At 43.1% G+C, this 25,683-nt stretch overlaps 1 protein-coding gene across 2 annotated transcripts in view; it reads right to left on the reverse strand.

The window, feature by feature from the left end:
* PDE1C (phosphodiesterase 1C) overlaps positions 1 to 25,683 on the reverse strand; it is a gene marked incomplete at both ends in the record, with an annotated part of 531,390 nt that overhangs the window by 476,602 nt on the left and 29,105 nt on the right. Inside the window, one exon of one of the 2 annotated variants that reach the window (XM_081244323.1) lies at positions 1,072 to 1,158. The exons of the other annotated variant lie outside the window; for it this stretch is intronic. Coding sequence (XP_081100449.1) covers positions 1,072 to 1,158 — 87 coding nt within the window. The remainder of the gene's footprint in view (positions 1 to 1,071; positions 1,159 to 25,683) is intronic. 2 annotated transcript variants of the gene reach the window in all.

Below are 25,683 nucleotides of genomic sequence, written 5' to 3' on the forward strand. Positions count from 1 at the left end.
AGGTTGTCCTAACAACTAGTTAGCGCAGTTCCGGAACCAGAACTTCTGACAGCCCGTGTTATTTCTAACGCTTCACAACACTTTATAAAATTGTTTTAAAACCCTGAACTCAACGCAACATTGTAAATCAACTATACTTCAATAAAATTTTTTTTAAAAACCCTGAGCTCTTAGATGAAAGTTCCTTGAAAAGCCTTAATTTTCACAAAAACAAGGAGGGAAACGGCACTAGGAGACAGTGTGACTGTCAACATTCAACAGATTGGAGGACCCCACACCTAGGGTTAATTTGGTTAGAATCCAAACCAAACGTCCTTCTGAGTGTGATAAAAATCCATGCAAAGTCTCACGGGGTTCCTCTGTCCAACATCCCCCAAACTGCCACAGCCCACAGCACCAGGAACCTCACTTTGGAAAACACAGGCTCTCCCTCCCCTGCCCAGGTCCTTAGGGCGCCGTCCACACAGCTGCGCTTACCGACAGCACCGCTGGGGGGCGCCTGTGTGCTGGCAGGACTCCGAGCACAATTTCGGGCTGCCCCTGGTCTCTTCTCACCGGGACGAAGGGACCCCCCACCCGGGGACCCCCCTCCCCCCCCCGACTTAACTGGCAGAAGTGATCAGGGGCAAGGGCGGTGAGCACAGGAGCAGGAGTAAAGGCGAGAACTCATGAAGTGATTAACCATGAGGATGCTAAGATGGACCACATTTGCTTGGATATTTTTCCATAGGGAGAGACAGCGTGGAGTCCTGCATGGTGGCCTTTTGCGTGGCCAAGAGACCTGCAGGAAGCGCTGCATTGCTGCTTTGGTAAACGCTTAGGAAACTCCCGAAAGACGCGGCCGGTTCAGTGAGAAGGGCTCGGGACTAAGGTTCAGAAGAGGTGGATTCAAACCTAGCTTCTCCATGGCTGAAAAAAAGCATTAGCACTCTGAGTCCCGATTTTTCCATCATTTCACTGAAACTGATAGTACTGGTCACTTCTGTGTTCCCTTAAGCTGTTGCCAGAGCTGAGGAAAGAAGAGTGTTTGGAGGATTCTGAACCAAGTCAGGTGCGCACAGGGGGGCTGACCTTGCTCTCCTGCGTCTTCGAGTTTCTCCTTGGTTTTCCCCGGGCTGTTCCACTCTTCTTCCACGGTTGTCCTCCTGGCTCCTGCCTCTATCCGCAAAGAAAAGAAACGTGCCCTGTCAGCCACCTGAAGATAACCAGAGGAGCCCATCCTCGCTGACCTCTCTGGGGTGTCTGCTGCAGTTGACTAGTTCTTCTGCCTTCACTTTTGACTTTGGGTCTTCCTGCACTCCCATGCCCAGCTCCCTCCTGGCTGGCCTTTGACCCTCCTCTGCACCCTAAACACTGGTGTTCTGTTCCAGACCCTTTTTCTCTTCTCACTCTCCAAGTGATGGCATCCACCCCCTCGGGTGCTACTGACTCCTAATCTCTTCAGCCAACACAGGAAGGGACTGAGCCATCTGGGCAATGGGCAAACCAACCCTGGAAAGGGACCAGCTGGAAAAGTGAGAGGAGCTTCCTCCAGACACTTGGGACGATCCCCACAAATCATTTTGGAGGAGGCAAATATTCCTGCATCTTGACAGCACTGGTCCAGAGGAGACAGGAATAGGAACACAAGACAAACTTCAGTATAGAATATCACTTGCTGCAACTCTGTGAGTAGTTATAATGACTCCCATTTTTCAAGTGGAAAAATAAACTCAGAGAGGTTGAGTAATATGCTCAAGGTCACGGAGCTCATAGAGGCAAGTCAGGGTTTGAACATGGGTCTTCAACAGGTCTAGCGCACTTTCTTCCTCTCCGCAGCCACCCCTCTGAAAACGAAGGCTGGAAAGTTAAGCCCATTCTAAAGTGAAGATACTCCTACAGAAATTTTTCTTAAGATGGTGTTTAATTGCACGGATTTTACGATGACAAAGCAGTTTCTCTGTTTTCTATAGTTTTTATGCCTCCTGAGCATAGATAAATAAAACATAATTTACATTTTATTAACCCAAAATCCTAATGAACAGGGTGGGTAAAAGACCATCCAGAATGCCATGGCCTTGGACACAGAGCAAAACTTCCCTACCCACAACTCAGCCAACTTGTGATTTTAAGTCAATTCTATAATAATTTTATCATTTTAATAATTTTATCATTTTAAAAATGATAATTTCCCAAACAGTTAATCTTCAACCTGCTAATTGGCAGATTACTGACAGACTCTTGTCTGTAGTGACATGCCGTAATATTCACAAATTTGGGGGGTCACTGAGACTACACAATGTATAGTATATTTTGAGAATGACAATTGCTTGTGTGTTGTGAATTTCAAGTATCATGCTTGTCACAAATAGCAAAGATTTTGTAAGAATGGAATGGGGTTTTCTTGTTCGGTGCCTTTTCAGACCTGTCTGCTACTTTTTTCTGTTCCTCTTTGTTAATGGATTTGCTTTCTTGATGGAAGAGAAGAAAAAGGTGGAGTTGAAGGTAGTATGCAAGTAACTGTTCTAGAAATATTGTCAGTCTTGTACGTGCCTGCCCTCCAAGAGCAAACACACACAAACATGTACACCCATAGTCCTGTACACATTCACACAATAGATGTTTCATCTGGATGTTAATTTTCACATATCTTTGTCAATTTAAATATGTTTAAGGAAAATCCTACCATTCATAGGACACTTTCTGGGAGAAAAAAAACTTTGAAACGTGAGGAAAGAAGCATTTCTTGAGCACCTACTAAGCCACTGGGGCTCTGCCTCTTACTGTCACCGCAGAGCTCCATCTCACTGAAACCCACACCTCCAGCCAGGTAGGTGTCATAATCCTGTTTACAGAAGACAAAAGTGAAGCTCAAAATAAAAGGTGCATCACAGGTCTTAGATAACTCACTGCAAAGTGACAGAGTCATTCAAACCAGATCTGTCTTGCCTCAGAGGCTATGAATTTTGGAGTGGGGGGAAGACGAAGGATAAATTTCACAACAGTCCTGATTCTTCGTCTACAGCAGTCCTCATCCCTTTGCTCTGATCTGCTCCTAGCAGCTGAAGAACAATTACTCAATGACAAAGGAATAAAAACCTCAAAGAGAATTATGTCAACCTCAATCACTGTGCAGGTCCTAAAAAAGGCAAATTAATACCCCTCCCTTCTGTGGGGAAGCAGCCTTTCTTTTAACACAATCACGGGGCAGAGCCATGCATTATCAGTGAGCGTGGCTTTGATTTGCCAAAAGACAGCACAGGTGAGTTCTGAAAGGAAAAATAATTCACAAAACGCAAAGTGACAATGCATGTGAGAATGGAAAGGGTCAAGGGGTCACAATCTCTCAGTCACTGTAAAATTACTTTTGGATGCTGTGGAAATGTCACCATCTTATGTTAATTTCTCCAGAATGCATAAAATTGATGCTCCAGAGTTACAGAACATTCCTGACTTCCTGCTTTCCCTTCAAGTGCATCGTTCAATAATTAAAATCTATTATATTCCTAAAGCAAAACACTTGGAAACACCTCAGCAGACACTGGGGAGGAGAGAGATGAAATTTTGATAGCAGGTCTGCTACTAACTTGAGATGAAATCAGCTTAATGCTAATTATTTTTCACATTCAGTTTCTATATTTACCAAATGGCCTAACTTTTGGAGTGCCAACTGAATTAACCACCAACTGAATTAACCATTAACTTTCCCCAGCTCTCCACACTCAACCAACCCTTCAAGCCCTATTTCAAATCCCATTAGTTGTTCAAATCCCCTTACTACAGCCCACAAGGATCACTCCCTTCTCTACCTCTATTTGTACTTTTGCTCATACAATTAGTATTTAATATACATATTAAATGTATTAAGTGTGTACCATATCACATGTGCCAGACAATAGATGGGAATTGAAAACAGAATGATTACTAATAATAGCTGAATTCACTGAATGTTTACTAAGGGCAGATATTGTTCTAGGTGCTTTTGTGTACATGAAATTATTTAGCCCTTGCAAATCTGACCAATTATACAGATGAAGTAAACTGAGTTACTTAATAACTCGCTCAGGGTTACTCGGATCATAAGTGATAGAACCAGAATTTGGACCCAGACAGCCTGGCTCTATAGTCCTGACAATTAATCACTACTCTACGGCTGCCTCTCCAGGCCCACATTCCAGGAGATCACAGTTGAATGAAAGACATAGAATCAGAAGATGACACAAAAGTGTGACATGACTGAACACACCAAGGAAGAGGGACCAACACAAACTGGGAGAGTCTAGTAGGAATGTGTCAGGAAGGTACAGGAGGGCAGTACCTTCCAGGCATTTTTAACAGTTTAGTAATTGACACTACACTACACTACACTACAAATTTCTCCCAGGCTGAGTAGGGTTGTATAATATCCTAAAAAATAATCTTGCCTGGGCTTATAAAGAGTGCTGTGCCGGGCTTCCCTGGTAGTGCAGTGGTTGAGAGTGCGCCTGCCAATGCAGGGGACACGGGTTCGTGCCCAGGTCCGGGAAGATCCCACATGCCGCGGAGCGGCTGGGCCCGTGAGCCATGGCCGCTGAGCCTGCGCGTCCAAAGCCTGTGCTCCGCAACGGGAGAGGCCGCAACGGGAGAGGCCACAACAATGAGAGGCCCGTGTACCGCAAAAAAAAAAAAAAAAAAGAGTGCTGTGCCAGTAAAACAGTCCTCCTGGGCAGAAATGGCCACAGCCGAGGGGATGGGGCGGGGGGTAGTGCTGATTTGTATTTGCAGGTTTTCTTTGCCAATTACTATGGGGTAAATACTTCCACCACAGCAGATTTCAAGCTACCAACCAAACGTCACTGAACTCATTTGGGATGAGATGTGTACGTTTGGGTCTCATGAGCCGATCTGCACTGGCACCAGCACACCACTGTGTGAAGTTCCTGTAGTGAGTGCCAGAAACTGAGGGAGCGGAGAGCTAGGTGGGTGGGGAAATACCACCCCCTGGGGAGACAGGCCGAGGGCACTCAGGAGGGAGGGAACACGTGCTCATTCTCTAGAAGGCTGCAGCAGCCAGGAGGGTACTCGAAAGTTAAAGCCCCCAAAGTAAACTGGGGGCAAATGAGGATATAAGACCATAGAAACAAGTCAAGGAGGCAAAAGGAAAATAGTAGCACCAGAAAAGAGACTCTAGGTGAACACTAATGCCCAGACAGAAGAGGAAACCCTGAGTTCAGGCAGGCATACCCTTCAGGCAACATCCAACCAGGTCTTGAAGACAAAGCAGAGAATCCAGAGTGCCTTCGCTGTTAGCTCCCCTCCTAACCCATCCAACTCCCTCCCAGCGCCTCCTCTGGGCTCTCAGAGCATCCTATGCTGACCTCCACTACAACCTTTTCCACAACACACTGTAATTACCCATGTACATGTCTCCCACTAGTCTGGGAGCTCCTGAAGGCATACAGCGCACGATGTTGGCAAACCAGTGCGCCAAATGTGGCCCGCCCACCACTTGCTTTTAAAGGGTATGCAGGGACTTCCCTGGTGGCACAGTGGTTAAGAATCCACCTGTAAACGCAGGGGACAGGGGATCGAGCCCTGGTCCGGGAAGATCCCACATGCCGTGCAGCAACGAAGCTCGGGTGCCACAACTACTGAGCCTGCGCTCTAGACCCCATGAGCCACAACTACTGAGCCTGCGTGCCACAACTAATGAAGCCCACGTGCCTAGAGCCCGTGCTCCGCAACAGGAGAAGCCACCGCAATGAGAAGGCCGTGCACCACAACGAAAAGTAGCCCCCGCTCGCTGCAACTAGAGAAAGCCCGCGCGTAACAATGAAGACCCAACGCAGCCAAAAATAAATAAATAAATAAAATTTTTAAAATAAATAAATAAATAAAGGGTATGCAAGCCAAGAATGGCTTTTACAACTTTAAATGGTTGGGAAAAGAAAAGTAATATTTTATGATACATGTAAATTATGTTAAATTCAAATTTCAGTATCCATAAACAAAGTTTTATTGAAACACAGCCATGCTCCTTCATTAATGTATTATCTATAGCTGCGTACATACTACCATATGGCCCGCAAAATCTAAAATGCTTACTCTCTGGTCCTTTACAGAAAAAGTTTGCCAACTCTCGGCACGTAGACGCCACAAGAAAGGAAACATTGAACAAATGTTTGATTAATAATTATTTGACCCTAGATGCATTCCCAGCCATTCTTAATCTCATAACTATCTAGACTTTCCTGGTTGGAGGACCCCACCCACCCTAGCAACTAGCTTTGTTTTCCAGCTCCTGCAAGCACTTTGCTCCTAGTGAGAACCCAATCAAATCTTCCCAGAATGGTTGGTTCCAATCTGTCTATGTAAGTATTTCCAAGTTTGTAGTTCTATGGAATTTAACTAGAAGTTCCATTTAAAAAAAAAAAGGATTCCACAACTAAATAAGCTTAATAAATGTTGAGCTAAACATGCTTCTTTAGCGCAGAATCCCACAAAGCCTTTACGATGCTGATGTTCCCTGTGAAACTCAAAGGAACATTTACCAAACTCTTTGCTCATGAAATCGTTTTGCTGAGAACTGTTGCTCAGAATCCACTTTGGGAATCTGATTCTAAAGGAAGTAGGGATCTGACAAATATATTTCCATCAAGGCTACATGGAGAGCTCATTGTTCTGACCTAACTTATTTGGCTTAACCATGACCACCACTCCCACTCCTTGGCTGTGGGTAGCATAATCTCCATGGCAGCTTCAGTCTGCATCACGCTGGAGGGAGCAGCCATTGCTCCACTCCCAGCATGGCCACTGCCTGAAGACCTCATCACCACTGTCACTTGCAGTGCTAACTCCCCCCACTACTACAAGGCTTTGCTGAGATTTCACTTTCTCAGCAAGGCCACCTTATTTAAAACCACACTCTCGGACTTCCCTGGTGGCTCAGTGGTTAAGGATCCACCTGCCAATGCAGGGGACACAGGTTTGAGCCCTGGTCTGGGAAGATCCCACATGCCGTAGAGCAACTAAGACCGCGAGCCACAACTACTGAGCCCACGTGCCTAGGGCCCGCGAGCCACAACTACTGAGCCCGTGTGCCACAACTACTGAGCCTGTGTGTCTGGAGCGTGTGCTCCACAACAAGAGAAGCCACCGCAATGAGAAGCCCGCACACCGCAACAAAGAGTGGCCCCCACTCAATGCAACTAGAGAAAGCCTGTGTGCAAGAAGGAAGGCCCAACGCAGCCAAAAAATAATTAATTAATTAAATTTAAAAAAAAACAAAAGACCACACTCTCCCCCCCAACCCAAGACTCTGGATTTTTCCTTACCCTAACTACCTTTTCCCCCAATACTTATTTCCTTCTAACAAATTATGTAATTTAGTTATTTACTATGTAAGTTCCATGAGGCAGAGACTTCTTATCTGATTTGTCACCAGCATGTCCCAAGCACCTAGGAGTGCCTGGCACATGGCAGGGTCTCAATAACTATTTGTTGAAGGAATGACTGAATGAATAAATGGTTATAGCCACTGATTTCCCCCTCCAGTGTTTTACCCACTGGCTTTTTTTTTTTTTTGAGGTGTCCACATAACTAATATTTTCTTTAATTTTTATTGGAGTATAGTTGATTTACAATGTTGTGTTAGTTTCAGGTGTACAGCAAAGTGAATCTGTTATACATATATATATATCCACTGTTTTTTAGATTCTTTTCCTATATAGGCCATGACAGAGTATTGAGTAGAGTTCCCTGTGATATACAGTAGGTCCTTATTACTTATCTATTTTATATACAGTAGTGTGTATATGTCAATCCCAATCTCCCAATTTATCCCTCCCCGCCCCACTTTCCCCTGGTAACCATAAGTTTGTTTTCTACATCTGTGCCTCTATTTCTGTTTTGTAAATAAGTCCATTTGTACCATTTTTAGAGACTCTACATATAAGCTATATCATATGATATTTGTCTTTCTCTGTCTGACTCACTTCACTCAGTATGACAATCTCTAAGTCCATCCATGTTGCTGCAAATGGCATTATTTAGTTCTTTTTTATGGCTGAGTAATATTCCATTGTATATATGTACCACATCTTCTTTATCCATTCCTCTGTTGATGGACATTTAGGTTTCTTCCATGTCCTGGCTATTGTAAACAGTGCTGCAATGAACATTGGTGTGCATGTATCTTTTCGAATGAGAGTTTTCTCCAGATATATGCCCAGGAGTGGGATTGCTGGGTCATATGGTAGTTGTATTTTTACTTTTTAAGGAACCTCCATACTGTTCTCCATAGTGGCTGTACCAATTTACATTCCCACAACAGTGTAGGAGAGTTCCCTCTTCTCCACACCCTCTCCAGCATGTGTTGTTTGTAGATTTTTTGATGATGGCCATTCTGAATGGTGTGTACCCACTGGCTTTGTACCCAGGATCTAAGAGGTAAAGGGAGGGGCCAGATTGCACAATGGTAAGAAAGTTTGCTTTCACTCTGAGACGGGGAAACATGGGAAGGTTTTGACCACAAGGGGGAGATAATGTGACAGCATTCTTAGCCAAGCTGCTGGGAAGTGATTGCAATAATTCAGACTAGAGAGATGGCGGCTTGGATCGGGGTAGAGGAGTGGAGGTGGGGAGGAGTGGTGAGACTCTATTATAACTTAAAGGAGGAGGCAGCTGGATTTGCTGGCAGGGCAGGTGTGGTCTGAGAAGGAAAAAAGGAGTCCAGGATAATGCCAAACTTTCTGACCTGAGCAACTGGAAAGATGGAATTGCCAAAAACTGAAATGGAAAAACTGCAGGTGAAGTAGGTTTGGGGGAAGAAGGGTGGGCTCCCACTGCATTCAGAATAAACCCAAGCACATAACCACAGCCTCCAAGTGCCGGCATGATCTGGCTTCTACCCACCTGTCCACTTCATCTCACGCCAACCACACTCCCCGTCTTTCGCCATGCTCCAGGCACACCCGTCTCCTTCGGTGCCTGGAACAAGCGAAGCTCTGTCCCAGTTGAGGGGCTCTGCGTACGTTGTCCTCTCTGCCTGGAACACAGCCCTACTCTCCATCCCCCACCCCACCTTCTTGCTTTAATCCTTCAGGTCTCAACTTACAAGTGGCCTCCTTAGATGGGAACTCTTACCTGGCTTCCCTATCAAGAGTTTATTTCCTCTGCAGCACCTACACATCTACACATCGTATCTCTTTATTTATTTGACCACATTCTGTCTTCTCCACCAGCTTATGAGGTCCAAGGCAGCAAGGACATGACTCTCTTGTTCACTACTGCATACCCAGTACCTGGCACATAATAAGAACTCAATAAATTTTTATCAGCTGGTTGGTTTAAAAATAGTATCTCTGGGCTTCCCTGGTGGTGCAGTGGTGGAAAGTCTGCCTGCCGATGCAGGGGACACGGGTTCGTGCCCCGGTCCGGGAAGATCCCATATGCCGCGGAGCGGCTGGGCCCGTGAGCCATGGCCGCTGAGCCTGTGCTCCACAACGGGAGAGGCCACAAGGGTGAGAGGCCCGCATACCGCAAAAACAAACAAACAAACAAACAAAAAATAGTATCCCTATCTGGGGGGAATCCAAGCTAAGCAGGCATTTCTCACTGAGGAAAATAGAGAGAGCAAAATGTTCTGAGATCATTGGAAGAGAAGCACCATTCATTCATCACCTTAGCCACTGTTTACTGAGCACCTACTATGAATGGAATAAGCCTCCTGTACTCAGCAACAGAAACCACATTCATGTTCCCTCTTAATGCTGATGAGCTTTTAATCCAGTATGTATGACCTTGAGGTGCCCTGGGCCTGCTGCTCCCTGCTTTGACCACTTTACATAGGTTCACCCTTGCTTCAGAAGTGCAGCAGCATTTAAATTAACTTGCCCAGTGTTTTAACTCAGAAAGTTTGGGGGGAAGGGGATTCTGATAATAATGCTAATAAATTATCACTTACAAAATGTGGGACACAGATGAGAAAAATAATAACCATCCATACTTCTACTACCCAGGAAACATCAGCAGATCTCTTCCAAGTCTTCGCTTTTTCTTTTTTCCTTTACTGTCAGTGTTGCTCAAAAGGCTCACAAGAGCACATGTCCAGAACTGCTGAGTAAAGTAGGGCATTTGGGGGATTCTAATTAATCAGGCCTGTGCTAGGAGTGGAGGGAATTAAAGTCCTCTACACCCATAACTGGTGGGAATTAATTGGGAATGAACTGAAGATAGATTATTAAAAGCTTCAGGGTTTGGGCCTGTTTCCAGCCCATTTGCTCAAATCAGCTTCTACACCTTGCCTTTGTCTCCCCATCAAGGATGCCAAGGAGGCTGGCAGTACCTTGCAGTATAGCAATTCAGCAAATACTGTCCTAGAATCAGGAGTGTAAATGTAGTTATCTCCCAGAACAACCAAATAGATTCAGTAAGCCATATGAGACCATCTTTCCCAGAAGATGGGAGACTCTGTTTGGAAAAAGAATCATCTCATACAGGACACCTAGTCATACTAGCTACAGTGCTGGACACCTTCCATAACTTACTTAATCTTCACAATGGCCCTGGAGGTAAGAATTAGCTCCACTTTGCAGATGAGGACATTGAGACTCAGCAAGGTAAGTGAATGTCTGGGGTCCCACTTGACAAGTGGCTTGATCAAGCTAGAATGCAGCTCTCTCTGGCTCCAAGGCCTTGTTGAGCTACACTGATAGACTTAGCCTTGGCTGTGAACTGTGGGGATACAAGGAGGACCTTTCCTGTGTTGGATTTAAAATTGCTCATGAACCCACAGTGCTGAGTACAGACTATCTAAAGGGAACTGGGGAAGACGTCAAATTAATTGAGGTCATCACAGGGTGAGATTCCTACTTAATAGACTAACTAAACACTGGAGACACGGCCTGAATACAGCCAGAATTTCAAACTGTAGCCTTGTCTCTTTCAGGGGATGCATTTGGATACCTAGCTCCCTGCCACCACCTCTGATGAAAGTGAGTTCAGTAATTCACATTCGGGTAAGGAGCTGAGCCACTGAGAGATGGGTGAGGCTCATTTTGGAGGCCCAGATCATGATGTGTTCCACTCTGGACCTCAGTTCCAGAGGGAGAGGTCAGAGCCATGGCATGGGAACAAGATCGACACCACCTCCCAAGCTGAAAGGGGAACTGGGGACTTGATTCAGATCTGACACGAGGTGTTCATTCAATCTCTCGTGTTCAAATGCAACAACTATTGAGCTGCACTGGTGTACAAAGTAGGTCTGACCCCTTCACGGAATTGACAGGTCAGTGGAGAAGACAGACATGAAAACAAAGGCAGAAAGAAACATGTAATTACCAATTGTGATAGAGCTATGAGGGAAAGAAGAGGGGCTATGAGGACTAATAACAGGGAGAATAAAGAACTTCAAGGAAGGTTCACTATGTGTTTTTAAACAGTTCACTGCGGCAGTTGGAGGCCCATTTGGAAGCCATCTCATTGGCCTCCGGGAAGAGCGACATGCCTTGAACCAGGTGCTGGTGGTAGAAGCGGGGCACAGTGATCCAATTGGATGCATATTTTGGACATAGAATCGCCAGGACTTGGTGGGACTGGAGAGGTGAGGGCTTGGAGGAGAGGTGAGGAAACAGAGACGACACCCAAGTTTGGGACCGGACAAGAGCATCTGAAATTGTGAGTTTAGAATAATGTATAGATTCCCAGAAAATCCAGATCAATAGGCAAGAGGTGGGGCCAGCCTACCCCTTGGTGAAGCACAGAGCCACCAGGGACTAAAGGCATTGCCGCCTAAAATACCTTTCCCATGTCAGGGCTGAAAGGAGAAGCAAATGGGGTTTTACCCAGGTGCCCCAAACTCCTTTCTGTTCTTCTCCCCTCGGTACCATACCTTCCAGGATCCCAGGACTTTCATGCTGCCTCTAGCTGCTACATTATCTGGGAGAATACAAAGAATTCCTGCAATCAATAAAACAACACAAACAACCCAATAGAAAATGGGCAAGAGATCTGAACAGGCATTTCACAAAAAAAGGATATCCGGGGCTTCCCTGGTGGTGCAGTGGTTGAGAGTCCGCCTGCCGATGCAGGGGACACGGGTTCGTGCCCCGGTCTGGGAAGATCCCACATGCTGCGGAGCGGCTGGGCCCGTGAGCCATGGCCACTGAGCCTGGGCGTCCGGAGCCTGTGCTCCGCAACAGGGGAGGCCATAACAGTGAGAGGCCCGCGTACCACAAAAAAAAAAAAAAGATATTCAAGTTGCCAATAAACATATGAAAAGGTGCTCGACTTCATTAGTTATTAGAGAAACACAGACTAAAACCATAATGAGCCGACCCACTAAATGGCAAGGATGAAAAAGACTAACAGTATCGATTTTTGGCAAAGATCCAGAGCAGCAAAATCTCTTATATATTATGAATGGGAATTTAAATTGGTACAACTACTTTGGAAGAAAGTGTTTGGCAGCATCTACTAAAGCTGAATATGTATATAGCCCATAACCCAGCAATCCACTCCTAGGCATTTATCCAATGAAATATATATGTATTTGTATCAGAAGATATGTATGAGAATGTTTTTCGGGGCACTATTCGTAATAGCAAAAAACGGGAAAACTCAAGTGTCCACCCATAAGAGAATGGATAAAATAAATTGTGACTTATTCTGACAAAGTAAAGCTGTGTAGAAATGAACGTGGCTAAACAAATACTGCATGTAAGAGCATGGATGAATCTCACAAAATAACATTGAAAAATGAAACCAAATGCAAAATTTTCTATGATTCAACTTACATGAAGTTCAAAAACAGGCAAAACTGGTGATAAAAGTCAGGAGAGTGGAAGCCTTTGGGGAGGGGGTGATGGTGATTAAGACTGGGTATGAGGGGGTTTCTCTGATGCTGGTAATGTTCTTTTCCTTAATCTGGGTGTCAGCTACACGGGTGAGTCCATTTCATGAAAAATCCATCAACCTGTACCTTGTGACCTGTCTACCCTGAAACGTATTTATGTCATACATCAAAAAAAAATGTACTCTAAAAACATCTCGGAAGAGTGTTTGCCTATGGCAACCAGGGGCAATACAGCTGCAATAAATAACCAGAAGCATAGTCAAGGTAAACCAAGGTCATAGCCAATCAGTGCCAAGCACCAAGTTAAAAGAATGAGGGTGGGGCTTCCCTGGTGGCGCAGTGGTTTAGAATCTGCCTGCCAATGCAGGGGACACGGGTTCGAGCCCTGGTCTGGGAAGATCCCACATGCCGCGGAGCAACTAAGCCCGTGCGCCACAGCTACTGAGCCTGCGCGTCCGGAGCCTGTGCTCCGCAACAAGAGAGGCCACAACAGTGAGAGGCCCGCGCACCGCGATGAAGAGTGGCCCCCGCTCGCCGCAACTAGAGAAAGCCCTCGCACAGAAACGAAGACCCAACGCAGCCAAAAATAAATAAATTAATTAAAAAAAAAAAAAAAAGAATGAGGGTGAAAAAAATAGTAATAAATAGTAAAACCTTTTTATTTTCAAATATTAATTTTCTGAGCCTTGATGTACTGTTATTACAGCATTTGGCTGCCAACTTGTGTTCTGACTATAGGATTTGGCTGGGTTTTGGAGGTTTACAAAGGCATCATTCTATCCTTTTCAAGGTAGGCTTTTGTACCTGTATATATGTACACACCCACTACCCACAAGGATATATACTCTACATAATGTAAGTTTGTGACTATAAAACAAAGAGAATGATTCCCATAACCACCCACAAAATGAGTCTGATTATTTTATCATCACACCTGGTCTATGTGTGCATGCTCCTTGCCACTGAATGCCCATTAAAGAAGTCCAAAAATGATCTGAGGAGCTGTCCTGGTCATCAAAAAACTGTGCTGTGTAATGAAAAAGAACACATGCTTTGGAGCCCACCACTTATCTATGTGCCTCTGGACAAGCGATTCAACCTCTTTGACTCAGTTTCTGCTCATATAAAATGGAGGAAATTCTACATAAATTGTGAGACTGGAGTGAGAATGAAATGAAATAATTTACAGGAAAGTGCCTGCCATGTATTAAGCCCTTGACAAATGCTAGAGAGTTGCAGTAACATAGCAGATAGTTAATCTTGCAATTCTACTCATTTTAAAGTAAACACATTAACATTCTCTATTTTCTCCACAACTTAATGAAGACAAAAGTTCAGGTCTTTTGAACTTGCTTCATAGATATTTTCAGAAAATGTTTAAAAACGTGCCAGGCCCTTTCATTTCAGAAAGAAAAGCAGACAAATACAAGGAGGAAAACCATTGGAACCTTAAATTGAAATTCATGGAACAGACACCATTTCAGGTACACACACTTACACTAAAAATAAAATGAACCACCAATTAACGATTCACTGAAAAGAAGGTTAAAAATAAAAGTCATAAAAGTAAATTTACTCAAATTTCATAATTTAATCAAATTTCTTTCAGTAAAACTAAACTACCTACAGTGACAACACATAATTACTGAGAAAGAATAACTTCAATTGCAATTGTCTAAATAAAAGTCCTTAATTTGGGGGTAATGAAATATATAATATGTCCTTTAAAAAATTTTTCCTGACTTACATTTTTTCAACATAATTCCACTAACATTTTGACCACATCTGTGATTAGAAAATGAACTTAGTGAAGAGGAGAAGGGAGCCACAGTGAGTTTCCAGTGGCCACATACTAGCCAAGCCTTGTCAGTGAAAAGTTCCTGGGGCTGAAGAGCCAGCTGCATTGTTCCAAGATGACTATTTCAGTGGCAGAATTTTGCCTAAGCATTGCCAGTTTCGGTTCCTCAACAAGCCTCATTCAACAGGGTCACCTTTGAATCTGTCAGCTACCTAATACTCTTCCAATAAATGTATTTTATGCTTCAAAAATAAATAAATAAATAAAATGGTAAAAAAGAAGAAAATGAACTTACTTTACTTGAATACTAGGATATTAATTAAATAAAGTGTGGCATATTTGTATAATGGACCTTAAAAATGTAACTGTAAGAGTTGCATTTTCAAAGACTATTTGATGATTTGGGAGAATGTCCATAAAATATTTCCAAATGGGGACTTCCCTGGTGGCACAGTGGTTAAGAATCCGCCTGCCAATGCAGGGGACATGGGTTCGAACCCTGGTCCGGGAAGATCCCACATGCCACGGAGCAACTAAGCCCGTGCGCCACTACTGAGACTGTGCTCTAGAGCCCACGAGCCACAACTACTGAAGCCCATGCACCTAGAGCCTGTGCTCCGCAACAAGAGAAGCCACCACAATGAGAAGCCCGCACACCACCACGAAGAGTAGCCCCGGCTCGCAGCAACTGGAGAAAGCCCGCGCACAGGAACGAAGACCCAACGCAGCCAAAAATAAATTAATTAATTAATTAAATAAAAAAATATATATATATTTCCAAACGGATAAAATAGATGTTATAAAATTGTACGTGTACACCGTAATTTCATTTTTGTGATACATACGTATGTTTGCATAGGCATAGAATAAAATTTTGGAAAGATGGCTATTTAATTGTTCCTAAGAGTTATCTTTGAATGGTCAGATTGTGAGGGATACATGTTTCTTTCTTTAAACTTTTGCCTTTTGCAAATGTTACACCATAAATATTTATTACTTTTATAATAACATAAGAAAATATTCTTCTTTTTAAAAATGACCTGTAATTGATTTTTACTTTTTTGGTGTTTTTTACATCTTGGCAGAGATCTAAGTGTAGGTTTGTAATATCTCCCCTCCCCCATCATTGCTCTCTCCCTTACCATTTCTTTCATTTTGGCCATTCGTGTGAAACATTTAAGAACATTATCATGAAATCTAAAGAAGGATAGAATCTGTTTGCAAGTGATAACATGGATGTATTCAAAATGGTATGCCTTAGCCAGCATTTTATCAAATAGACTAAAAAATTGACAGGTCCAGATCTCTCAAGGGGGCTATGTGGTGAACAGTAAACTCAAGTCTACAGTCTGGCCTCCTCCTGGGCGTGTGCCTCTGGACAAGTCATCCTACCACTCATAACCTCTGTTCCTTGCTTGGGCCCTAAGGGAATGCTTCTCCACCTCTAAGGCCCAGAGGACCCTGCAAGGCTGAGAGGGTGTCCAAGGGGTCTCACCAGTAAGGCTGGTGGCGTTTGGTCAAGGAGTTCTGTATTAGTGTGCTGGGGCAGCCATAACCAAGTACCACAGACTGGGAGGCTTAAACAACAGAAATTAATGTTCAAACAGTTTGGCAAGCTAGAAGTCCTAGATCAAGATGTTGGTAGAATTGGTTTCTTCTAAGGCCTCTCTCTTTGGCTTGCAGATGGCCATCTCCTCTCTGGGTCTTCACATGGTCTTCCCTCTGTGTGTGTATGTCCTAATCTCCTCTTCTTAAAAGTCATATTGGATTGGGGCCCATCCATATAACCTCCTTTTACCTTAATTACTTCTTTAAATGCCTTATCTCCAAATAGAGTCACATTCTAAGGTACTAGGGGCTAGGACTTCAACATTTGAATTCAGCTGGGGGGAGAGGGTGGAGCACAATTCAGCCCATAACAAGTTCGTGTCAAAGAAACGAACACAGTGAATAGAAAGACTAGCTCCGATAGAAGCACGAGAGTCCAATTAAAGGTATTATACAGAACTACCTGCAAATGTCCTGAAATATAAGTAGAGTTCCATTTTCTTCGCAACCCTTTTACAGCAGGGCACTTCTTAACAAAGGTGCCCTCAGCATGGGGCATCTTTTGTATATTACCTAACAAGCAAACTGTTCAAACTGTCATGCCAGCCAACAGCTCATAGTTCAATTTTAGCAGCACCCCACTTCTATCCATTAGAGATTGTTTACACACTTATTTGAAGATTTTACTGCATTTTGCCCTTATTATGTCAAATAAAGGTATAGACAGTGGGAAAATGACAGACTGGAACTATAGTGATTAGACACATTAAGCCTCATAACCTAATTGCAGTTGACACAAAAATGGGAATTGTCATTTGAGCTTGAATCAGGGACTCTCTCAACTGGGAGTTCACTGAACTTAAGCTGATGTGTGTACATCTGTGACAGAAAAAGAAAAAAAGCTAAAGAACACAGATTAGGTTCTAAAACCAGATGATGCAAGATTGCACCTAGAAGACAAGATGTAACTTGGGAAGTGTGTCTTAGCTCTCGGAGAATGGAGTCCACCTTGTAGCATCCAAATATCTTATACAGCCTTCATACATTTAACATTTGTACAGTTTTTCAGGAACTGCCTATAGAAAAGAACTTTCCATAGCAAAGGAAATTTTCTACACAGAAGAAGAGAATTCTCTACAGGAAAGTAGGAAACTACCTAATATAGTTCTTGGCTAACAGTGTTTCAGTAAATTATATTAAACAACTCTGGTGAGCATGATTTATCAAGTACCAAGCCACATCACTGAAGCATACTTTCTGCACAAGTTCTGAGTCACCCCTCCCTCCTCATCCCCAGACATTCATATTCCATGGATTCAGCTTTCATGATTCTTAACTATATTTCTTCCTTTCCACCCCAACTTCCCTAGCTCAGATATTTATCACCTCTTATTTAGAGAGGTTCCTAAATGGGTTCCCTAACTCCAGTCTCCTCACCTCTAAGCCTCTCATACTCCACGGCCAGATCATTCATTCGTTCAATCAACAGGTATTTATTGAGCCCCTACCATGTCCCAGACAATACGCTGAGGGCTGGGGATTCTATCTTGAGCAAAGCAGGCACACCCCTGGAGGTGATAGTCTAGTGTAGGAGACAGCCAATTGCTAGAAACAAATAATTACGATAAACTAGAGTCATGGGCCCTTTGGTAGGTAAGAACACATGCTATGAGAGCAGGTAATTGGGAGACCCAAACCAGTGCAGTAAAGTGGAAAAAAAATTTGCTGTTAAAAAATTATTATTCTTTTTTGGGGAAGATCAGCAAAGTGGGAGATGGTGGGAACAAGGAAGGAGCAGACTTTGATGGGGTAATCAATACTGTGAGGTTAAGATGTTTCTTAGACATCTAAATGAAGATATCAAAAAGATAAGTGGATGTGTGAGCCCAGAATACAGGATCTGGGATGGAGATAGAGAATTGGGGGTTGTCATGATTTAAAGACATGGAATTGAATGAGATCACCTAGGGAAGGGAGGGAAGGGAGGGGAAAGAGACAGGTACTGAGCTTATAGAGATCCAGTATTTGGAGGTCAGAAAGAAGAGGAACCAGCATAATAGATGGAGAGGGAACAGTCATTGAGGTAAGAGGCAAGGCAGGAAAATGCAGAGTCACAGAGCACTAGAAAAGCAAGTGTTTCAGAAGTGAAGTGGAGTCTTTTCAACAAATGGCGCTGGGAAAATGAAATATCCACATGCCAAAAAAAAAAAAAAAAAAGAATTTGGATCCTTATGCTACATATCAAAATTAACTCAAAATGGATCACAAATGTAGACATAGGGCTTCCCTGGTGGCGCAGTGGTTGAGAGTCCACCTGCTGATGCAGGGGATGCGGGTTTGTGCCCCAGTCCGGAAAGATCTCACATGCCACGGAGCGGCTGGGCCCAGGAGCCATGGCCACTGAGCCTGCACGTCCAGAGCCTGTGCTCAGCAATGGAAGAGGCCACAACAGTGAGAAGCCCGTGTACCACACACACAAAAAAAAAGTAGACATAAGGCCTAAAACTATAAAGCTCTCAGAAGAAAATATAGGGGGAAAGCTTCATGACATGGAATTGGCAACGATTTCTTGGATATGACACCAAAAGCACAGGCAACAAAAGAAAAAATAGATAAATTGGACTATATCAAAATTTAAAACTTCTGTGCGTCAAAGGACACAAGCAGTAGAATGAGGAGACAACCTAAAGAATGGGAGAAAATATTTGCAAATCATATATCTGATAAGGAGTTAATACCTAGAATATATAAGGAACTCTCATTCAACTCAACAACAACAACAAACCCAACAATCCAATTTAAAAATGGATGAAGAACTTGAATAGACATTTCTCCAAGGAAGATATGGAAATGGCCAACAAGCACATGAAAAGATACTCAACATCACTAATTGTTAGAAAAATTAATATCAAAACCACAGTGAGATACCACCTCACACTCATTTAGGACAGCTACTATAAAAAAAAAAACAGAATATAACAAGTGTTGACAAGGATGTGGAGAAGTTGGAACTCTTGTACACTGCTGGTTGGGATGTAAAATGATGCAGCCACTAAGAAAAAGAGTTTTGGAGGTTCATAAAAAAATTACATATAGAATTACCATATGATCCAGCAATTCCCCTTCTGGGTATATACTCCAAAGAACTGAAAGCAGGGACTTGAACAGATATTTGTACACCCATGTTCATAGCAGCTTTACTGACAACAGCCAAAGGGTGGAGGCAAATCTACATGTCCATCAACGGGTGGACAGATAAGGAAAATATGCTATATACATACAATGGACTATTTTACAGCCTTAAAAAAAAAGGAAATCCTGGGCTTCCCTGGTGGCGCAGTGGTTGAGAGTCTGCCTGCCGATGCAGGGGACACGGGTTCGTGCCCTGGTCCAGGAGGCTCCCACATGCCGCGGAGCGGCTGGGCCTGTGAGCCATGGCTGCTGAGCCTGTGCGTCCGGAGCGTGTGCTCCGCAACGGGAGAGGCCACAATGGTGAGAGGCCCACGTACAGCAAAAAAAAAAAAAAAAAGAAGGAAATCCTGCCACATGCTACCACATGCATGAACCTTGAGGACGTTACGTTAAGTGAAATAAGTCAGTCACGAAAGGACAAATACTGTATGATTCCACTTATATGCAGTACTTAAAGTAGTCAAAATCACAGGGACAGAAAGTAGAATGCTGGTTGCCAGGGCTGGAGGGAGAGAGGAATGAGTTGTTGTTTAATGGGTACAGAGAAAAGACTGCTGGAGACTGGCTGCCCAACAACGTGAAGGTGCCTGACACTGCTGAACTGTGCACTTAAACATGGTTAATATGGTAAATTGTGTATCACATGTATTTTACCACAATTTTAATTTTTTTGAAGGATAAAAAAATGAATAAGTAGTTCATTTTACTAACAGGTCGAACAAGATGAGGACAGAACTGTCTGTGGCAAGATGTGGAGTTTGGAGGCTTTGATAAAGCCCTTTCAGTACAGTGAGTTATGGAGCCTTATGGAAACATAGGGAGGAGAGAGACCAGGAGGTGAGGGAATCAAGCAAGTGAGGACACATGACTTCTCAAACTTCTTAGCTTTGAACAGAAGCACAGAGATGCGGCCATAGCTGGAGGAGGAGGCGGGGTCAAGGCTGGCAGGGTGAAGATGAGCAAGGTTAAAGGCTGTTCATGGGGAACCGTGGTGCCGCTGTTTGGGTTCTCTGGTCTTATGTATTGAAACAAGTGGTTATGGCCTTTTCTCCAACAGAGCACAGCTGTGCAGGGGCAGGGGCAGAGTTAGTGGCTTTAACCTGGCTTTAACCAGGTTGTGGTTTTTTACAGGCAGGGACAATAGAGGAGAGAGAGAGGCAAGAGGTTTATAAGACTTTGCAAGGGAAGGCTTAAATGCCAGGCCATAGAATCTATGCTGCACAGAGAGGGAAGTGAGGGTATGAGGAGGGGGATGGGTACAGAAGTAGAGGCTGCACTGTGGTCTGCGACTTGCCTGGGTGGGAGTCCTGTTAAACAAGTGAGCTGGAGACACAAGAGGGAAGGATCAGAGAGCAGGATGCCAGAAATCCAGATTTAAGAGGTGGGGCAGTTATTGTCCATGACTTTGCGAATAGGAGGCTTAATCAGGTCAAATGAAAGGTCTTTGGAGCCGGAGGTCAAGGAACTGAGAGTCCAGAATATTGAATGGACCACCTACATTGATGCTAAAGTCACCATGAAGAATTACAAGATAGGAGGAGAACAAAGAGCTAGAGTAGGGGGAGGATGTGAAGCAAGGGGGAAACAGCATGTGCAAAGGCCCTGGGGTAAGTGAGAATATATCACTTTGAGGAACAGAAAGAAGTTCATTAAGGATGGAGAACTGAGTACCATGGGGAAGGTAATGGATAGAATGCAAGGCTATTTTTGTGAAGACTTTCGAACACATGCAAATGAGTTTATTTTTTATCCACAGGGAAGCTATTAAAGGATTTTAAGCAGAGAGAACTACAATCAGATTTGTGTTTTTGAAAGATCACTCTGATAAATAAACTGGTACAACTGACAATGGAGTATTATTCAGTGCTAAAAAGAAATGAGCAATCAAGCCGTGAAAAGACATGGAGGAACCTTAAAGGCATATTTCTAAGTGAAAGAAGCCAATCTGAAAAGGCTACATCCTGTATGAATCCAACTATGTGACATTCTGGAAAAGGCAAAACTATGGAGACAGGGAAAAGAAAAGATCAGCAGTTACCATGAGTTAGGGGAGAAGAAGGAATGAAGAGGCGGAGCACAGGGGCTTTTTAAGGCAGTGAAACTACTCTGTATGCTGCTGTACTGGTGGATACATGTCATTATAGATTTGTCCAAACCCACAGAACACACAATGCCAAGAGTGAACCCTAAGGTAAACTATGGACTTGGGCAATAATCTGTCAACATAGGTTCATCAATGGTAACAAACGTACTCCTGGCAGAAGCCAGTGCAGGAGGCCAGCTGTGTGGACGGGGCATATGAGAACTCTGTACTTTATGTTCAATTTTACTGTGAACCTAAAACTGCTAGAAAAAATTAAGTCTATTTTTTTTTAATCACTCTGGAGTGCTGTGTGGAGCATGGATGGAACAGGGTTAACCCTAGAGAAAGGAAGCCCTGACAAGAGACTGTTGTTGCCACCTGCTGAGACAGGGAGCAGAGAAGAGGAGTGAGTTTAGGGACTGGGGGACGGGCATGGTGAGTTCAGTTGTGGGGTGGGGGGAGGCGTGTGAAATCTGAGTTTCCCGGAGCTGAAAGGGGTCCATGCCTAATACTTTTTCCATCATAAGCACTAAGCACAGAAAAAGCCACGCAGGGTGCACCCCTGCAGCTCTGTAAACACACTCATCATAGCCAAGGCCAGCTCAGACCTGTTTGCATGAGGCCATGTAGCATGGTGGTTGAGCTCATGGACGCCAGAGCCAAACGTCCTGGTTTGAATCTTAGCTCTGCCACTTACCAGCGTGGACAATTTATTTAACCTCTGTGCCTCAGTTTCTTTACCTCTAGAATGTTGAGTAATAGCAGTACCTACCTCATAAGGTTGCTGTAGATTGAATTAGTGCATGTAAAGTAGCAAGGAAAGTGATGAATCATCAACAGCATATGAGCCTTTGCTATCAATACTATGAATACTCACTACTTTGAATAAAGTTTAGCTCATATATTGACTCCATTATTCATCCATTCAATAAGTATTGATAGATTCCCCACTACTGGCACTCAAAGTTAAATCATATCCTAATTCTACTCTCAAGAAACTTAGACACAGAGATTAAGACATGCAAACTTTATATTTTCAACCCCAATCTGAAGAACAACTTGAATTAATAAATGACAGCACGTGTTATCGGAATATATGCATCACCATAAAGAAAACAATTCAAACACTTCTGAAGTCAAAGCGATGTATTTATCTTCCTTCATATATATAATCTTCCTTTTTATATAGCTGTCTTTAAATGATATATTTAACTTAATATATATTTTACGTGTGTGTATGTACAAATACATACAAGTATTTCACCTTGCTTTGCTTTTAAAAAGCAAAGTACCCAGAGAAAACCATAATTCAAAAAGACACATGCACCCCAATGTTCACTGCAGCACTATTTACAAAAGCCAGGACATGGAAACAACCTAAAAGTCCATCAACAGAGGAATGGATAAAAAAGATGTGGTACATATATACAATGGTATATTACTCAGCCATAAAAAGGAATGAAATTGGGTTATTTGTAGAGATGTGGATGGACCTAGAGACTGTCATACAGAGTGAAGTAAGTCAGAAAGAGAAAAGCAAATATCATATATTAATGCATATATGTGGAATCTAGAAAAATGTTATAGATCTTATTTGAAAAGCAGAAATAGAGACACAGACATAGAGAACAGCAAACGTATGGATACCAAGGGGGAAAGGCAGGGTGGGGGGACGGGGGGAATGAATTGGGAGATTGGGATTGACATATATACACTACTGATACTCTGTATAAAATAGATAACTAATGAGAACCTACTGTATAGCACAGGGAACTCTACTGAATGCTCTGTGGTGGCCTAAATGGGAAGGAAATCCAAAAAAGAGGGGATATATGTATACGTATAGTTAATTCACTTTGCTGTACAGCAGAAACTAACACAACACTGTAAAGCAACTATACTCCAAAAAAAATTAGTAAAAATAAAGAAATAATAAATAAAAACAAAAAGCAAAGTATTTGAAGAATGACAAGAGAACCGGGCACTGACAAAACCAACTGTGTACCCAGCCAAATAAGGGATAGTATAGGGTAGTGATTAAGAGCACAGAATCTGGAAGAAGACTTCCTGAGTTTAAATCCCAGCTCTCCCACTTACTAGCTGTGTGAACTTGTGCAAATGAGACCTCTTTGTACCTCAGTTTCCCCTTCTGTAAAATGGGAATATAAGAGCACCTCATGCCTCTTCAATAAGTGGTGCTGGGAAAACTGGACAGCTACATGTAAAAGAATGAAATTAGAACACCTCCTAACACCATACACAAAAATAAACTCAAAATGGATTAGAGACCTAAATGTAAGGCCAGACACTATCAAACTCTCAGAGGAAAACATAGGCAGAACATTCTATGACATAAATCACAGCAAGATCCTTTTTGACCCACCTCCTAGAGAAATGGAAATAAAAACAAAAATGAACAAATGGGACCTAATGAAACTTAAAAGCTTTTGCACAGCAAAGGAAACCATAAACAAAACCAAAAGACAACCCTCAGAATGGGAGAAAGTATGTGCAAATGAAGCAACTGACAAAGGATTAATCTCCAAAATTTACAAGCAGCTCATGCAGCTCAATATCAAAAAAACAAACAACCCAATCCAAAAATGGGCAGAAGACCTAAATAGACATTTCTCCACAGAAGATATACAGATTGCCAACAAACACATGAAAGAATGCTCAACATCATTAATCATTAGAGAAATGCAAATCAAAACTACAATGAGATATCATCTCACACCAGTCAGAATGGCCATCATCGAAAAATCTACAAACAATAAATGCTGGAGAGGGTGTGGAGAAAAGGGAACCCTTCTGCACTGTTGGTGGGAATGTGAATTGATACAGCCACTATGGAGAAAAAAACGAAAAATAGAACTACTGTACGACCCAGCAATCCCACTACTGGGCATATACCCTGAGAAAACCATAATTCAAAAAGAGTCATGTAGGGCTGCACTAGTGGCACAGTGGTTGAGAGTCTGCCTGCCGATGCAGGGGTCACGGGTTCGTGCCCCAGTCTGGGAAGATCCCACATGCCGCGGAGCAGCTAGGCCCGTGAGCCATGGCCACTGAGCCTGCGCGTCCGGAGCCTGTGCTCCGCAACGGGAGAGGCCACAACAGTGAGAGGCCCGTGTACCGCCAAAAAAAAAAAAAAAGTCATGTACCACAATGCTCATTGCAGCTCTATTTACAATAGCCAGGACATGGAAGCAACCTAAGTGTCCATCGACAGATGAATGGATAAAGATGTAGCACATATATACAATGGAATATTACTCAGCCATAAAAAGAAACGAAATTGAGTTGTTTGTAGTGAGGTGGATGGACCTAGAGTCTGTCATACAGAGTGAAATAAGTCAGAAAGAGAAAGACAAATACTGTATGCTAACACATATATATGGAATCTAAAAAAAAAAAAAAAAAAAAAGGTCATGAAGAACCTAGGGGCAGGACAGGAATAAAGACGCAGACCTACTAGACAATGGACTTGAGGACGTGGGGAGGGGGAAGGGTAAGCTGGGACAAAGTGAGAGAGTGGCATGGACATGTATACACTACCAAATGTAAAATAGATAGCTAGTGGGAAGCAGCCACATAGCACAGGGAGATCAGCTCGGTGCTTTGTGACCACCTAGAGGAGTGGGATAGGGAGGGTGGGAGGGAGACGCAAGAGGGAGGAGATATGGGGATATATGTATACGTATAGCTGATTCACTTTGTTATAAAGCCGAAACTAACACACCACTGTTAAGCAATTATACTCCAATAAAGATGTTTAAAATAATAATAATAACACCTCATACAGTTGTTGTATGACTTAAATGAGTTAATAAACGTGAAGCACTCAGAATAGTAAGAACCCCAAAAGTACTAGCTCTTATCATGCAGAAATATTCCATGTGCTTATTTATTTGTAAGCCCAAATCAGTGTTCAAGTAATCTTATTAAACTCTGGAATATGCACCACTAACAAAGGGAAATGCTAGATTTTACAAGCAGTGAGTTGGTACAGTCATTTCTCATGAAGTAAGAGCTGTTAGGCCATGTTAACAGCAAGGTGTTGCCAGTCACTAGGCCTCATCTTGAACCTGCCACCAGAGGGCGCCAACAATGGGTTTCTGACAAAGCTGCGCAAAAATGAACACCGAGAAAGGCAGAAAACAGGTCAATTTACACCAGAATGACTTCTGGGTCTACTTCCAGTCCCTCTGAGGCAGGATATTTTCTTTACATTTAAAGGTCCAGTTTCGG

This window comes from Mesoplodon bidens (assembly GCF_964165515.1).
Source record: "Mesoplodon bidens genome assembly, chromosome: 9".
In the NCBI taxonomy this organism is placed as follows: Eukaryota; Metazoa; Chordata; class Mammalia; order Artiodactyla; family Ziphiidae; genus Mesoplodon; species Mesoplodon bidens.